At 39.3% G+C, this 16,517-nt stretch overlaps 1 protein-coding gene across 1 annotated transcript in view; it reads right to left on the bottom strand.

Annotated features, from left to right (window-relative positions):
• Positions 1 to 16,517, bottom strand: part of Ide (Insulin degrading metalloproteinase) — a 644,148-nt gene that overhangs the window by 293,077 nt on the left and 334,554 nt on the right. The window contains exon 11 of the mRNA XM_067140877.2: positions 11,858 to 11,953. Within this exon, the coding sequence (XP_066996978.2) occupies positions 11,858 to 11,953 (96 nt within the window). The remainder of the gene's footprint in view (positions 1 to 11,857; positions 11,954 to 16,517) is intronic.

Raw genomic sequence — 16,517 nt, 5'->3', positions numbered from 1 at the left:
TCTAATCATCCATCATTTGCTTCTCCGATACTTCCCACAAGTTTGCTAAAGAGCACATTTAACTCCAAAAAGTAAGATGGAGCATATGCACTATCATTGCCATATGCTGCAAAACGTTCAACACAGAACTATGCATGTCACAAGATGAACAGGTCTGTCACATTCCCTAGCACCTGCATTTGTATCAAAGGGACACTTCGGTATCTTCAGTGTAGAAACTGATTTTCTACAGCCTATGCAGGGCCGTTGCTTCGGGGCCGTTGCTTCGGCCATAAGCACCCGACGTGAGGTTCAAGACTTGTAATTCCTCCTAGAGAAAGAGGGACTCTCCATCTCTCCCCCTACTTATTGTTAGAATGAATGGGAGGGGTTTTATGTACCTTGTATTCTTAAGAGTCAGCCCCGCGGTGTAGGGGTGGCATGCCTGCCTCTTACGTGGAGGCCCCGGGTTCGATTCCTGGCCAGGACAGGGATTTTTACCTGCATCTGAGGGCAGGTTTGAGGTCCATTCAGCCTACGTGATTACGATTGAGGAACTATCTGATGGTGAGGTGGCGGCCCCGTTCTAGAAATCCAAGAATAACGGCCGAGAGGATTCGTCGTGCTGACCACACGACACGTCGTAATCTGCAGGCCTTCGGGCTGAGCAGCGGTCGGTTGGTAGGCCATGGCCCTTCGGGGCTGTGGTACCATGGGGTTTGGTATTCTGAAGAATTTTGACAGAGTTAAAAATGTGTTTCCTCACATCCACTGACCAACGACAGCAGTAAAATGCCAACTATTTTTCTCCATTCTTTCTTTATCCACTGAAAGCTGACACAGCTGCGAGTGGTGGTGTGGTAGTGTTCAGTGGTGTCTTCTCAATATTTACAAGACAGTTATTTTGTCATGACTCAAGAACTAGCAATATTAAAAACCAACTTAAATAAGTTCATTGAAGTACTTGGTGATGATATGGTTTTGACTGACAGGCAAATTGTGTAAAATGTCCGTGAACTGTGTGAAGAAGCGCCATATTTTGCAGGATGTAAAAGCGAAGAAACATAAATCTGCTTGGTGTGGAAGAAAGAATAAAAAATAAAAAATAAGTTTAGCTCTTATTTTTAACACTGATTATAAACTTTTTAAGGGCATATGATAGTGGCTATTTTCAAGACTTACAGTGTCCCTTTGCCTGCCAATTTTGCAATATTGTAGTGCATAATGTTCGGTCTCTATTTAGAGGCAACACACAGAAAACCTGCATATGTACTGCCTGTAAATTTTGCGAATAACAACTTACCGACCTCTTATCGAATTGTGTGTGGAGGTCTAATACCGTGGAATCCTGTTAGTACGTTCCTCAGTAACTTGTTTTCTCGTCTATGATGTCAAATTATAGAAGTTCAAGTCCTAATTGCACTAAATATATATAACATGTTGCTTTAGCATGTTCACCAGCTCCTGCTTCCTACGTTCCTTCATTAATACTTTCTCCAATCTTTGCACATCAGTCCTATTAGACCAGCAGCCAATGACATGCAAGCATCTTAGTGACACGATGTGTGTGAGATAGAGAATGCTTAATTACCCTTAGAGACAGCAGGCATCTTTTATTTTATTATGTAAACATTGGAGCATGCACATCATCAATGGTAGGACTCTCATTCCTCAATGTCATACATGTTTGGTTGTCTGTTAGCATTTGGAGATTTGAGTCCAGAGAACGGCCGCTGTCTGTTTACCTTCACATCACTTCGTACTGTATGGTATTTGAGCGACTGGCATTCAGTTGCTTTTATAATCTACCATGGTCGGCTATGACTCTACCTACCTATCAGTTGCTGGCAAATGCTGTTTAAAGCCTTGTCCCTTTTAAGATTCTACTTTATGGTGGTGTTGGCAGATTTTAACTTTGCATTATTTACGTGTTTGCAATGGAGAGAGAGAAAGTGTGGTAAATAACGATTCAAGGCAGAAGTTACACATTCCTCCCTCAACCTTAAATATGACTGTTGGTAAACATAAACTGATTGAAACTACTCCTGAAGAAGGGAAAAGTGCTAAAAGCAAGCGTAATCCCCAGGATCAATTTCCAGAGTTAGAAATTATTCTAAAGCGCTTCGTACAAGCACGGGCTAAAAACGTGCCATTAGATGGCACTAGTGTTTGAGCTCAGGCAACACATGTAGCATAGAAGATGGGACTTTTAAGATTTTAAAGCACCCAATGGCTGGATAAAAAGACTCAAGAATCAACATGACTTAGCTTATAGATGTGCATGAGGTGAAGCTGCTGCCCTCGATAATGACACTAACACAGAGGAAAACGACAAGGCTTCCATCGATTTTGAAAGACTATAGTCCTGCCGGTATAGCCTACGTGGCCGCTCTTACCGCTGGATACCGTGGTTCAAATCCCGGTCACTTCATGTGAAATTTGTGCTGGACAAAGTAGAGGCGGGACAGGATTTTCTATGGGTACTCTGGTTTTTCTGTCAACTTTCATTCCAGCATCCATTAACATTTCATTTCATCTGTCAGTCATTTTCATTGCTCCCAAAGGAGTGCGACAAGCTTCAACAGCCGGCACTTTCCTTATTCTTTCCGCTAGATTGTGGCTTCGTTCATTCCATTCCTGACCAGGTCGAATGACTGGAAACAAGCTGTGGATTTATAGTCCTATCAGTATTTTTAATGCAGACAAAACAGTCCTGTTCTTTCATCTTCTGCCAGATAAAACTCAGGATTTCAAGGGCGCAAAGTGTCACGGTGGCACACATAATAAGGAGAGGCTTAGAGCTCTCTTGTGCTGAAATGAAAGTGGAAACAAGTGATTACCGGATAAGCACACAATCCGTGATGCTTCACGCATGTGCAATATTTTCCATGCAAGTATACTGCCAACACAAAAACATAGATAACTTCTGCAGTATCCAATCATTTCTTACATGCATGGGATGAAAGGCTTGGTGTAGGAAACAGCAAAATTGCATTTATTGACCAGTGCACAGCTCATCACCCAAATATTTGTAATATAAGAAGGACAATTTGTTTTTTCCCCTCAGAGTATATTGCTTGAGTAACCTAGAGCCATTAGATCAAAGAAGAACATGGTGCATGAAACAAAAGTATCATAAAAGGCTGGTACAAAAAAGTTTGGCTGCACTGGTATTGACAACGACAAAAATAAATGTCTTGGATGCCAAGGCTGTCTGAGATTCATTTGAGCAAAACACCATTCAGAACTGCATCAATGCAGCTATCTTTTTGTGTGTTCTCTGATGACGTCACGCTAGGTAAATTTTTCAAGAGTGAACAATAGCGCCAAATAGCATGAGACATCTCTTTGAAACCACACATCAACGATGATGATCTTCCAGTGTGTGAAACTGCGACAACAGATGAAATACTTGACGAATAGAAGACAGAATGTGTCAGTGCAGGATGAGTGACAATGAACCAGATCCTAAGCCAATTCCCGTGGTGTCAAAAGTGAAGGGGGCAACAGACACAAGTGAAGCGATACGTGTGTTGTTTCAAAGTTGATGGCGACTCAATGACTTTAATGGACAAGATGGACAGAACAATATTAGATTAAAACGAACAAGGCAATCAACCACAGATATGCATTTCAAACCAATATAAATATTTGTTTTCGACTGTAAAGTAAAATCAATTATCAGATTCATTGTAAATTTTGTGTTTTTGCTATTGTGTTTTCCATTCTACGACGTTCAAATCCTGGGGTCCCTTCAAAGACATACTTATGAGATCCCACTGTAATTGAATTACCTCTAAGTTTTACCACATGCAGGTGATAAGTCATAATGCCAGTGTTTAATTTACATTAAAACCTAGTTAAGATACTTCTGCAGGGGACAAGGAAGGAGAACGTGTTAAGTGAGAAAAACATACTATTGAATACACAAATAAAACTAACCAACAGGGATATGTAAACACTTGATAAGTTCCTCGACATGTTCTAAAAATGAGACGAATATGAAAAGGCAAGAAAAAGATTAGAGAACAAATAGGAAAACCTTTTCTATTGGGGCTTATTAAATAACAAAAGTGCACTGAAAGGTGTCTAAAACACCAGACAACAAATACAAAATCATTTGCACTGTGACTAATAAAAGTATCAATGTATTATTATTGCCGATCACACACTTTCTAAAACAAATATTAGCTAAAGCCTTATATTTCAGACCAGTGGGTTAATAAACATTGTTTCCTGGTCACACTATTTGACCACATATTACATTTGGAAGTTAAACTCAGCTCTATGCGAGAGAATGACTGACCATCATCTTGGATGCAACAACATTTCAATCGATTCAAGTTGGAACTCAAAGGTGCTAGAGTTCCAACAAACACACCACTGCTGAAAGAGGCGGATGTCTGTCTACTTTCTGGATTTTAATTTTGTCTTCATTATTAAGCAATTTCACGACTTTTTCAGTATCAATAACTGGGCTACCACAAGACAAATATGCACCATGCTAGTCAACTTCACACGATTATGAACCTAATCCGTACGCAGGCTATCACGCGAAAAATATTCGCTACCTTCCATTGTATCCAGCGCTGTAGTCCAAAAATTTTCACAGGGTATACTCAAAGTCAGGCAATGACAAATACCAGATGCCAGATCACCCTGCGTTTAAAATTAGTGGCTTCCAGCTAGTTACAACAAACCTCCCTCAATTTGGCATAAAGCAGGCAAATATTCGATACTTTACGATGATAAAAATAAATCCATACTTGAATGCACTTGTTTGACAACCTTCACATGCTTACACAATAGTTTTGAACTAAATGAGGTTTCACTGTATAATCATGTGTTTTACATGAAAAATAATACAGTATCAATATTAATTCTACAACACACAATTTACATAAACACAAACGTTCACAATAACATTTTTTATAATAAATTGCAAACAGTTCAACTTTCAAGAAAAGAAGAACTTTGTCATAGTCTAACACTTTCATTACTATTCTTCACTATCAAAAAAAGAAGAATTAAGAATTAATTCTTTTCTTTTCTCAAATACTTTGGAAATCTTTAATGATTGCCAAGAAAGAGAACAGACCTTGTTCTGGATTACATGTACAAAACAAACAGGTATTAAATAAATTATATATATTTGTATGTAATTGTATTGGTTCATGTTTGTGGGTTACTGCAGTCACGTCCTAGTTCGTGAACCATGGGCAACGGCTGAGTGGCCTAGTAAGTGGTCCTGAGAGTCGGGATACCAGTTGCTATGGAATGGGAGTGGGCATCTCGGACATATTCTGAGTCGTGGCCCTCCTTGTGCTCAGGCGGCTAGGACTATACAATTCACCGGTGGTCCATAACCCATTAGAGGAGAGATCCTCACTTGGACTATGTGCAAGTAGCGCAGCATCCTGCTTCATGAATTTACCGAGCTCAGAACACTTTAAGCAAGCCTCGGACCTATGGGAGTAATGGAGTCCCACTCCCATTTGACAGGCAAGGGACTCCTTGGAAACAACTTGGCGAACAAAATGGAATTCGATGGGGAGCTATCAATATTAATGGGGCTTATGGAAGAAAGAAGGTAGAACTGGCTGAGTCAGCAAAGAGGATGCATCTGGATGTGCTAGGAGTAAGTGATATTCGGGTAAGGGGAGATAATGAGGAAGAGATAGGAGATTATAAAGTGTACTTGACAGGTGTTAGAAAGGGAAGGGCAGAGTCAGGGGTAGGGCTCTTTATCAGGAATACCATTGCACGCAACATAGTCTCTGTTAGGCATGTAAATGAGCGAATGATGTGGATAGATTTGTCAGTGGGAGGAATTAGGACAAGAATTGTGTCCGTGTATTCACCATGTGAGGGTGCAGATGAGGATGAAGTTGACAAGTTTTATGAAGCATTGAGTGACATCGTGGTCAGGGTCAACAGCAAGGATAGAATAGTGCTAATGGGCGATTTCAATGCGAGAGTTGGGAATAGAACTGAAGGATACGAAAGGGTGATTGGTAAATGTGGGGAAGATATGGAAGCTAATGGGAATGGGAAGCGTTTGCTGGACTTCTGTGCTAGTATTGGTTTAGCTGTTACAAATACATTCTTCAAGCATAAGGCAATTCACCGCCACACATGGGAGGCTAGGGGTACCAGATCCATAATCGACTATATCCTAACAGACTTTGAATTCAGGAAATCTGTTAGGAATGTACGAGTTTTTCGCAGATTTTTCAATGATACAGACCATTATCTGATCTGTAGTGAACTAAGTATCTCTAGGCCCAGGGTCAAGAAAGTGAAATCTGTCTGCAAACGAATAAGGGTAGAAAGTCTCCAGGATGAGGAAATTAGACAGAAGAACATGGATATGATTAGTGAGAAGTTTCGAACAGTAGACAGTGAGCACGTTCAGGATATAGAAAGTGAATGGGTGGCATACAGGGATGCTGTAATAGAAACAGCAAGGGAATGCCTAGGAACAACTGTGTGTAAAGATGGGAAAAGGCGAACATCTTGGTGGAATGACGAAGTGAGAGCAGCTTGTAAACGTAAAAAGAAGGCTTATCAGAAATTGCTACAAACAAGGGCCGAGGCACACAGAGATTTGTACGTAGATGAAAGAAACAGAGCGAAACAAATAGTTGTTGAATCCAAAAAGAAGTCGTGGGAAGATTTTGGTAATAACCTGGAAAGGCTAGGTCAAGCAGCAGGGAAACCTTTCTGGACAGTAATAAAGAATCTTAGGAAGGGAGGAAAAAAGGAAATGAACAGTGTTTTGAGTAATTCAGGTGAACTCATAATAGATCCCAGGGAATCACTGGAGAGGTGGAGGGAATATTTTGAACACCTTCTCAATGTAAAAGGAAATCATCATGGTGGTGTTGCAAACAGCCAAGCTCATTGGGAGGAGGAAAAGGATGTTGGTGAAATTATGCTTGAGGAAGTGGAAAGGATAGTAAATAAGCTCCATTGTCATAAGGCAACAGGAATAGATGAAATTAGACCTGAAATGGTGAAGTACAGTGGGAAGGCAAAGATGAAATGGCTTCATAGAGTAGTAAAATTAGCGTGGAGTGTTGGGAAGGTACCTTCAGATTGGACAAAAGCAGTAGTTGCACCTACCTATAAGCAAGGGAACAGGAAGGATTGCAACAACTATCGAGGTATCTCATTGATTAGTATACCAGGCAAAGTATTCACTGGCATCCTGGAAGGGAGGGTGCGATCAGTCATTGAGAGGAAGTTGGATGAAAACCAGTGTGGTTTCAGACCACAGAGAGGCTGTCAGGATCAGATTTTCAGTATGCGCCAGGTAATTGAAAAATGCTACGAGAGGAATAGGCAGTTGTGTTTATGTTTCGTAGATTTAGAGAAAGCATATGACAGGGTACCGAGGGAAAAGATGTTCGCCATACTGGGGGACTATGGAATTACAGGTAGATTATTAAAATCAATCAAAGGCGTTTATGTTGACAATTGGGCTTCAGTGAGAATTGATGGTAGAATGAGTTCTTGGTTCAGGGTACTTACAGGAGTTAGACAAGGCTGTAATCTTTCACCTTTGCTGTTCGTAGTTTACATGGATCATCTGCTGAAAGGTATAAAATGCCAGGGAGGGATTCAGTTAGGTGGAAATGTAGTAAGCAGTTTGGCCTATGCTGACGACTTGGTCTTAATGGCAGACTGTGCCGAAAGCCTGCAGTCTAATATCTTGGAACTTGAAAATAGGTGCAATGAGTATGGTATGAAAATTAGCCTCTCGAAGACTAAATTGATGTCAGTAGGTAAGAAATTTAACAGAATCGAATGTCAGATTGGTGATACAAAGCTAGAACAGGTCGATAATTTCAAGTATTTAGGTTGTGTGTTCTCCCAGGATGGTAATATAGTGAAATTGAATTAAGGTGTAGTAAAGCTAATGCAGTGAGCTCGCAGTTGCGATCAGCAGTATGCTGTAAGAAGGAAGCCAGCTCCCAGACGAAACTATCTTTACATCGGTCTGTTTTCAGACCAACTTTGCTTTACGGGAGCGAAAGCTGGGTGGACTCAAGGATATCTTATTCATAAGTTAGAAGTAACAGGCATGAAAGTAGCGAGAATGATTGCTGGTACAAATAGGTGGGAACAATGACAGGAGGGTACTCGGAATGAGGAGATAAAGGCTAATTTAGGAATGAACTCTATGGATGAAGCTGTACGCATAAACCGGCTTCAGTGGTGGGGTCATGTGAGGCGAATGGAGGAGGATAGGTTACCTAGGAGAATAATGGACTCTGTTATGGAGGGTAAGAGAAGTAGAGGGAGACCAAGACGACGATGGTTAGACTCGGTTTCTAACGATTTAACGATAAGAGGTATACAACTAAATGAGGCCACAACAGTAGTTGCAAATCGAGGATTGTGGCGACGTTTATTAAATTCTCAGAGGCTTGCAGACTGAACGCTGAAAGGCATAACAGTCTATAATGATAATGTATGTATGTATGTATGTATGTATTGACAATGCTCCGTTTCACAGGGTTTTCGATACACTCACATATCTCTCGATACTTCTGTTCCTATCTATTTTTAATTGTTTCATTTTCAGGTATACTTCTGTTAGGTTTTTTCAGGTAGTTTATAAATTTTATTTATTTATTTATAAATTAGTTTCAAAAGACTGAAGAACCTATCAGTTATAAACTTCTGTTTCTGCATTCTTCGTTGCATGAAACTTCAAGAAAAATACTTTCTTCTGAATTTATCGTCTTGAAAATTGGACAGCAATACAAACACATGGCCTATACATGCATAAATACATTATTTGTTATAAATTTCATGCTTTATTTGAATTTACAATGGTATATTTTCAACAGTTTGAAGACACCACACTTTTTACAATGCCAATATAGTTGGTCCATTATTGGATATTATAAATTTTCAAGCTAACTCATTCCTGGTTGCCAGCGTTTTGCCCCAGTGTGCTAGGTTGGGCTCATCAGCTGGTAAATAACACACCTACCAAGACGCATGGCTAGTGCATACCGTGTGAGCTACTTAGAGACTTTGTCTCATTACAAAATATTGATGCCTGCCTGGCAATCAGATGATATAGATGTACAATCCCATAGGGAATCTGAAATATTTGTCCCGAAAGAGTAAATTTATAATACCAATATAGTTGGTCCGTTATTGGACGTTGGGCGCCATTTAAATTACCCCTATTTCCGGGTTAGCTCAGCCAGCACACGAGAGATCCCAAGGTTGTAACCGTCCAGGCTTCTCCAGCCCTACTAATTTAATATAATATCATTTTACGCGATATCATTTGATATCAAGTTTATCCGCCATCGGCAATTATTTGTAATAACATATTTATTCAACGTCAATCATTTGTAATCAAGGCTTTTTGGAATCATATTGTATATATGATAACATCCTTTTATTATTTAAATTATTATATTATGTAGGATAAGAATTCATTATGTTGTAAATACAGTCAATATGTTGAGACATAGTTGTTTTCATTTCATCTCATATTTGTGTATACGGAGGGTTATTCTTGAAGTTGGGATTTTGCGTGAGTCATGGGTTTATTTTATGACCAAGGCTAGTAAACAGCGACCCGTGCGCGAGGCTTGCAAGCTGGTCAGCTATATCATCGCCACGCCTTCTGGACTTGTCGAGGAAGAAGAAAAGGGGAGTTGATGCTTCGATCTATCGAATCAGATACTTCGTTGTATATGAGTTTTGAGATTGAACTGTTACCCAGAGTGGGGGTGAGCCCGGATATATACTGATTCTCAACACGAGAACGGGACCTTACGACCTTACAACCTAACTACGTGAACTCCATCACTACTACTTCTACTGTGAACATCTACTTTGAACGATGTGATTTGAATTTTGAAACAGTGTGTGGTCGCTCCGCGACATAGTTATTTTTGTACAATGTGTTATCGTTTTGATACAGTACTTAGATGCGGTAATGTTATCGGATCTGCGTGAGACGAAACAAGCTTATGGCTTGTGTTATTTTCAGTAAATACTGTGGACGAAGAACTATGTTTAGTTCAAGTCTATGGAATTTTGGTACAAGTCTGTACCGTATAAATAGTATTGCTCAGTTCGAGCGAGATTTCTACTAATATGGAAAAATTCATATCTCTGAATTTTCTCCTCATACGATCAACGCTGATCAGTTTTTACAAGTATAGGGCCAATGTCTATTTTAAAGACTAGGCAAATAGGGAGTGCTAGTCCAGATAGCCCGTACCATATCAGAGAAGGAAGGAAGGATGTCCATGGAGCAAAGTCTACATCGAGAAGGAGAGAACGAGTAACCACGGAAACCAGATGACTTCAACGGAAGCTGCAATTGGTGAGCTTCAATTAGATAAAGCAAGCAATTAGTAAATTCAGTAAATTCTAAATCCCTCCACGCTTTAAGGAAACTTTTCCGATTCATCTCATTTTTTGTATAATAAATTCATTTGTATTTTATATTGCGTTAATTTTCTTTCTTAAGCGATACTTAATGGTTAATTATTTAAAATCCTACCCCTGTGATTTAAGTATAAGTCTCTATGCTAGTAAATATAAATTTCACTAATAAATTAGTTATAGAGAAGATACCAGGGGACAAGGGCATTTAGCATTGATGGTGGGCTTCTTATTGGTGCTTGGACAAACACATGAATCAACAAAGCCCCCCTCTCAGAGCAAATAAATAAGGTTTATTTACAGAAACTTAATGTTTTCAAGGCAAATAATTACTCAGTTTTTATTTCAGAAGACTGAAATACAGCATCTTGCTTTTCGATCCTGTAACAACTCTTTATTAATTAAAAAAGTTAATGTTTTACAGAAAATATTTTTATTATACATTGGAAAGTCTTACATGGTATGGAAAAACAGCATTTAATTAAGCAGTTCAATCAACTTTCAGATGAGATGATAGAAAAAAGTAAGAGCAATTTAACTCATAACAATGTTAATGGTAAACTGTAGAGTGTTTTCTTTAAACAAATACATTTATATGAAAATACACATGCATAAGAGCTTACACTATCACGGATAGTGTCACGATGTTGAGAAAAGTTTTGCAAGCATGTTTGAACATGTAGCTTCAGACTGTACTGGACCAGAGCCTTCACGCCTGGAAAACTTCCTTTATGAATGAATAAATATAAAGACATTCTTCAAGGCATTTGCCTGAAGTCTGGCAATGCACTGAAAGAAAGAAAGAATGAAAGAAAAAATAAGAAAGAAAGAGGATTCTAGCTTTTGTAATGTGACGTTAAGAAGAATACTGATAGTGAGATGGGTGAATAAGGTTACATGGATATGTTGAATGAATTTGGTGAAATTTAACAACTGACAGATTGACAAAACACCTTGAGACAAACTCATGAAGTTGACCGGCCCCACGATGTAGGGGTCAATGCGTCCGCCTGTCACCGGCGGCCCCAGGTTCAATTCCCGGCCGGGTCAGGGTTTTTAAATTGTAAATGATTATTAATATCCCTGGCCTGGGTGTCTGTGCCATCCTTACCGTTCCTTTCCTCACATTCAACACCTTACACTTCCGCTATTTACAAAATACACACAGGTTCCTCACATATGAGGCAAGTAGGGGCAAAATATCTTTCTAGGTCGATGCCCCGAACAAATAGCATTTATTTAAAAAAACCTCATGAAGTTCTTTTGTTGTGGTGGTGTTCAGAAGGGGAGGATAATGTCTGCAGGACAAGCCCATGACACAAAAAGGTTTGGAACTGGGGATAGGGTTGTATAGAGAACTTAACCAAATTATTCAGAATGAAAACAACTAAGACAGATGCTTCAAAGCACTTGAAATTCATAGAGCAGCAGTTTAAATACAGGTATTACTTACATTATCTTCTTTGTCCTTCAACTCAAAGTCACTAGGAATGAAATCATTCTTTCTTGGAAGTTGAAGACAATCATAGGTACCTGCTTCAGTCCAGTCCTAAAATAAAATAAAAAATACAACACTAACATATGCATATAAGGAGTAAATGTCAGAAATCACATAGTTTAACATCATACTTCCCATATTCTAGTTGCCATGAAACTTCTGGAAAACTGTATTACTCACCTCAAAATATAAATAAATAAATTCCTTAATCACACATTATGGAGCACAAGCATTCAATGCAAATACAGAAAAGATATTAAGAGACAATTAGCATTACACGAGTTTGCCTGCCTCTACTTCTCTTATAATACTGGGAGTTACTGTATATATGCGAATAATCCACATGCGCTAATTTCACAAAAGGGATTTTTCCTTTTTTGCAACTGCATATCTTCATTAAATAGTGATACTGAAAACTACATATCACAGTACAATAAGTACGACTGGTCTGCATTACCAATTTGCAACAGTAAAAACGAATTTCTCTCGTGCATACAACCAATCTGTGGAAATCCACATTTTATACATAACTGACTGAAACATGTAATACAACGCTGGTTTTCCTACAGAACTGAAGTAATTGCATTCAAACAGGTTACAGACAGGCCTCTTTCAAGACACATGGGTTTTATAGCGACGATGGGATAGGAAAGGACTAGGAGCGGGAAGGAAGCAACCGTGACTTTAACTGAGGTACGGACACAGCATTTGCCTGATGTGAAAATGGAAAACCACGGAAAACATCTTCAGGGCTGCTGACAGTGGGGTTTGAACCCACTATCTTCAGTATGCAAGCTGACAACTACATGTGGCTGAGGGAGTGGGGTTCAGGCAGCAGATATTTTTTGCAATGTCACTAAATTAGACATCATTGAAAAATCAACAAACAACATACTATTCAACCAAGTGAAACACATTCAAAGACTGGCATGTACACAGTGTACGATTCTTACCAGCTAGAGTAACAGATGATCTGCAATACATATCTGAGTGGAGGTTGAAGGATCATTTTTTGAGTTGAGTACTGTAGTTGCCCCCTTAGGAGCTCCTAGTTCCTGTTTAGTAAACGTACACTGGTGACATGCTTTTTCTTTTGAAATCATGTGCATCCTCTGCACGAACAGAACACTAAACAGCTGTGCGGTCATACTAGCACGAAATTCAATCTTCTTTTTTCCTCACCAAACTAAAAAATCTTTCCACTGGAGAACTTCTATGGGGTATCAGAAGAATAGTCATCATTAGCTTGCTCTGTGGAGGGTACTGGCTTTCAGTGATATTCAGAATTTCAACCCAAATTCTGTCGGCCCTTTCATCTTTGTCAAAAGGGAATCCATCAAATTGTTAATGACTAAACTCTTGTTTCTGAAGATTCAGTTTTTTCTGATGATAAATTTTATGAAACTGGTAAGTCATAAATTTTATAGATAAAAATCTCTTGTATTTCCTCTGGAAAACATCAGCAACTTCTGCATGCTCGAGAAACTTATCCCTAATTGGCCATTTGTTGACAATGTACTCACATGCTTTTGTACAGAACAATCTGACATTGGAATAAAACATTTTCAATGTAGTTTCATTTAGAAAAACTGCCCTTATGCCAACCCTTGTGTTCGTCCCAATGTCCAACTCACAGTCACATTTCTGTAACTTAGCAGAACCAAATTTCACATCAAGCAATTTACTGTGAGAATCTGGAACTGAGGATGCTCACACACAGCAAAAATGAGGTCAATGAAAAAATTGTATAACTCTGAATATAGTTTACGAATAAGTGGCACCTCTTGTTGGAGGAATACATTTAAGGAGGTGAAAAGTGGAAGATCAGAGCTGAGAAATGAAAGGTAAAGCTTAGAAGATGGATTTTCAAACTGTTCCCTAACTTCCAGAAATTTTGAGCTGGCCTTGTCTGAATCTGATACACAGAAGAGCATTTTTAACTCTATCACTGTTTTAGGCTGCCTTACTTTCTCCACAGTGTTCTAAAAACTGATACACATAAACAAGAAATACAGAAGGACAGACGATTTCTTTTCTTCAACTATAAAAGTCATTTTAAAAAATTCATTTAAAGAAATCAGGAATATATATTTTCAAACTTGCTTGGCCACTAAATTGTACTTTATCGGGGATACAAACAGAATCCATGAATTTGGGGCAATTTACAGTACTGTGAAGTCCCAACAGTATTCAGTAATTAACAGTAGTTTTTATCTGTTCAGGTGTTGAAGGATAAAAATAATATACGACTAAGTAGTAGTATTATAGTGTAGTAGTATATTAATTACCTAATGTGAGTACTATCCTTGTCAATATTTCTTATTGTTCTTTTTTTCCTGCACAAAACAATTTATTTTATTTTTCCTTTTCTTTACATTTTTTCCGTAAAGAATGGCTAAAGAGTGCAAGTATAGGAACTGTGGGTGTGGCAAGGCATGGAGGGGTATGAGGGAGGAGTTGGAGAGTTTGAAGGAGATAATTAGGAATTTCACAGAAGACAGGAAGGAAGGTAGGCCTCCCTCAAACAATGTACAGGTTACAGCAGGTGTAAAAGGGATTGGAACGAAAGGGGGGAATTGTAGAAGACAGGTGGTCTAATGTTCTAAGGGGACGGAGACTGCAGGCTAAGGGCTTTATTCAGGATAAGAATTCAGGACAGTTGTCTGTGAGAAATCGGTACGAGCCAATGCAGGTAAGCAACAGAGGGAAGATGAGGAACAGGGAACTGTTGCTGATACGTGTGGAAGTAGGAGGAAGGGAAAAGGTAGGAAAGGGAAATGTAGAGGATAGGAAAAGGCAGGTGGAACAGGGTCATGGGAGGGAGAATAGGGAGGAGGAAGGAGTTCTGCAGCTATCAGGAAAGATAGGGCTGAAGAGGAAGGGAGGGGATCAAAGGAGGTGGGTAGGGTTGAGGCTCTGGTCATGGGTGATTTCATCGTTAGACACGTGGGGAAAGTGTGTGGAGGAAAGGGAACGAGGGTAGAGTGTTATCCAGGAATTAGGTTGAGGCAGATGCTGAGAAAAGTAGAAGATAAGGAGGAGGGGAAGTAGATTATTACTTTTTCTTTTGCTATTTGTTTTACCTCGCACCGACACAGATATGTCTTATGGCGACCATGGGATAGGAAAGGCCTAGGAATGGGAAGGAAGTGGCCTGGTGTGAAAATGGGAAACCACGGAAAACCATCTCCAGAGCTGCTGACAGTGAGGTTCGAACCCACTACCTCCCAATTACTGGACACTGGTCGCACTTAAGCGACTGAAGCTATCGAGCTCGGTAGAGGAACTAGAAGGTGGTAGTGTTTCACGTTGGTACCAACAACGTAAGGCTAGCTAATATAAGTACCAACATAATTGGGGATGTGTGGGATCTGGTAAATGCAGCACGGGTGAAGTTTAAGAAAGCGAAGATTGTTATCAGTGGAATACTGTGTAGGAGGGATACTGACTGGAGGGTGCTTGGGGATTTAAATTAGACTATGGAGTGGGTATGTTGGAAACTGGGAGTGAAATTCCTAGACTCTAATGCGTGGGTAGGAGATAGGGATCTGCGCTCAGATGGCCTTCACTTAAACCGCAGTGGTGCGTATAAGTTAGGAAATTTGTTTAGAAGGGTAATAGGGAGGTACATTCAAGGAAACGGGGTTATCTATGGAGCGGTGATGAGGGTACAGAGATCTGGAAGTCACGTAGGGATGACATAAAAATGTCAGTGTTGAACTGTAGAAGTATTGTAAAGAAAGGAATAGAATTAAGTAATTTAATAGATATATATTTACCAGATATTGTAATAGGAGTTGAATCATGGCTGAGAAATGATATAATGGATGCAGAAATTTTCTCACGGAACTGGAGCGCGTATCATAGAGATAGGATAAGAATGGTGGAGGGGGAGTATTCATTCCAGTGAAAGAAGAATTTGTAAGCTACGAAAAAGTTAAAGATGAGAAACATGAAATTCTAGGTGTAAGGCCCATTTCTAAAGGTAATTGGCAACTTGATGTCTTTAGTTGCGTACACCTGGTACACCTCTACGCCGCATATTTGAATTTTTCGCCTTAAAATACTCCTCTACAGGAGAAACTCTGAACTTTAACAACTGTATCAACTCATAAGTTTTCTCAGAAGATGTCACTACAGTAAATTTTGTGATTACGAAGATGTCAGTACTGTGTGGAGTTCAAATTGTTTTGTTTTCTATTGATCTGATAGATGTCTCTACAAAAAACTATGACCATGTACCCTGGTGCGAATTGGAAGAATTTTCTTTGAAGAAATTTTGTATTTATAAGTTTGTTCTTTACTAAATTTTGTTTTTTCATTTGTGGGTTGGCAATATTAATATTTTCTTTCCACCAGTTTTGAATTGAGCATATCCAGAATTTCTGTAATTAATTTTTGACCAATCGTGTCTTTCTTCTTTGATTTGGATGTGTAACTGTAAGCTACCCAATAAACGCCTGTGAGTGTGTCTTAATTATTCATGAAAGGTATCGAATCTTCCCCGAGAGTATAAAAACTGCTGATTTTCCTATCTCTCAGCCACTCGAACAACATCTAGCCTAGTGTAAGAAAGTGTAGCAGGAGGCGGGAAGCGCCTCGTTCATCCGGCAGC

Source organism: Anabrus simplex, chromosome 2 (genome assembly GCF_040414725.1).
Source record: "Anabrus simplex isolate iqAnaSimp1 chromosome 2, ASM4041472v1, whole genome shotgun sequence".
Classification (NCBI taxonomy): Eukaryota; Metazoa; Arthropoda; class Insecta; order Orthoptera; family Tettigoniidae; genus Anabrus; species Anabrus simplex.
This window is presented reverse-complemented; position numbering and strand designations above follow the sequence as displayed.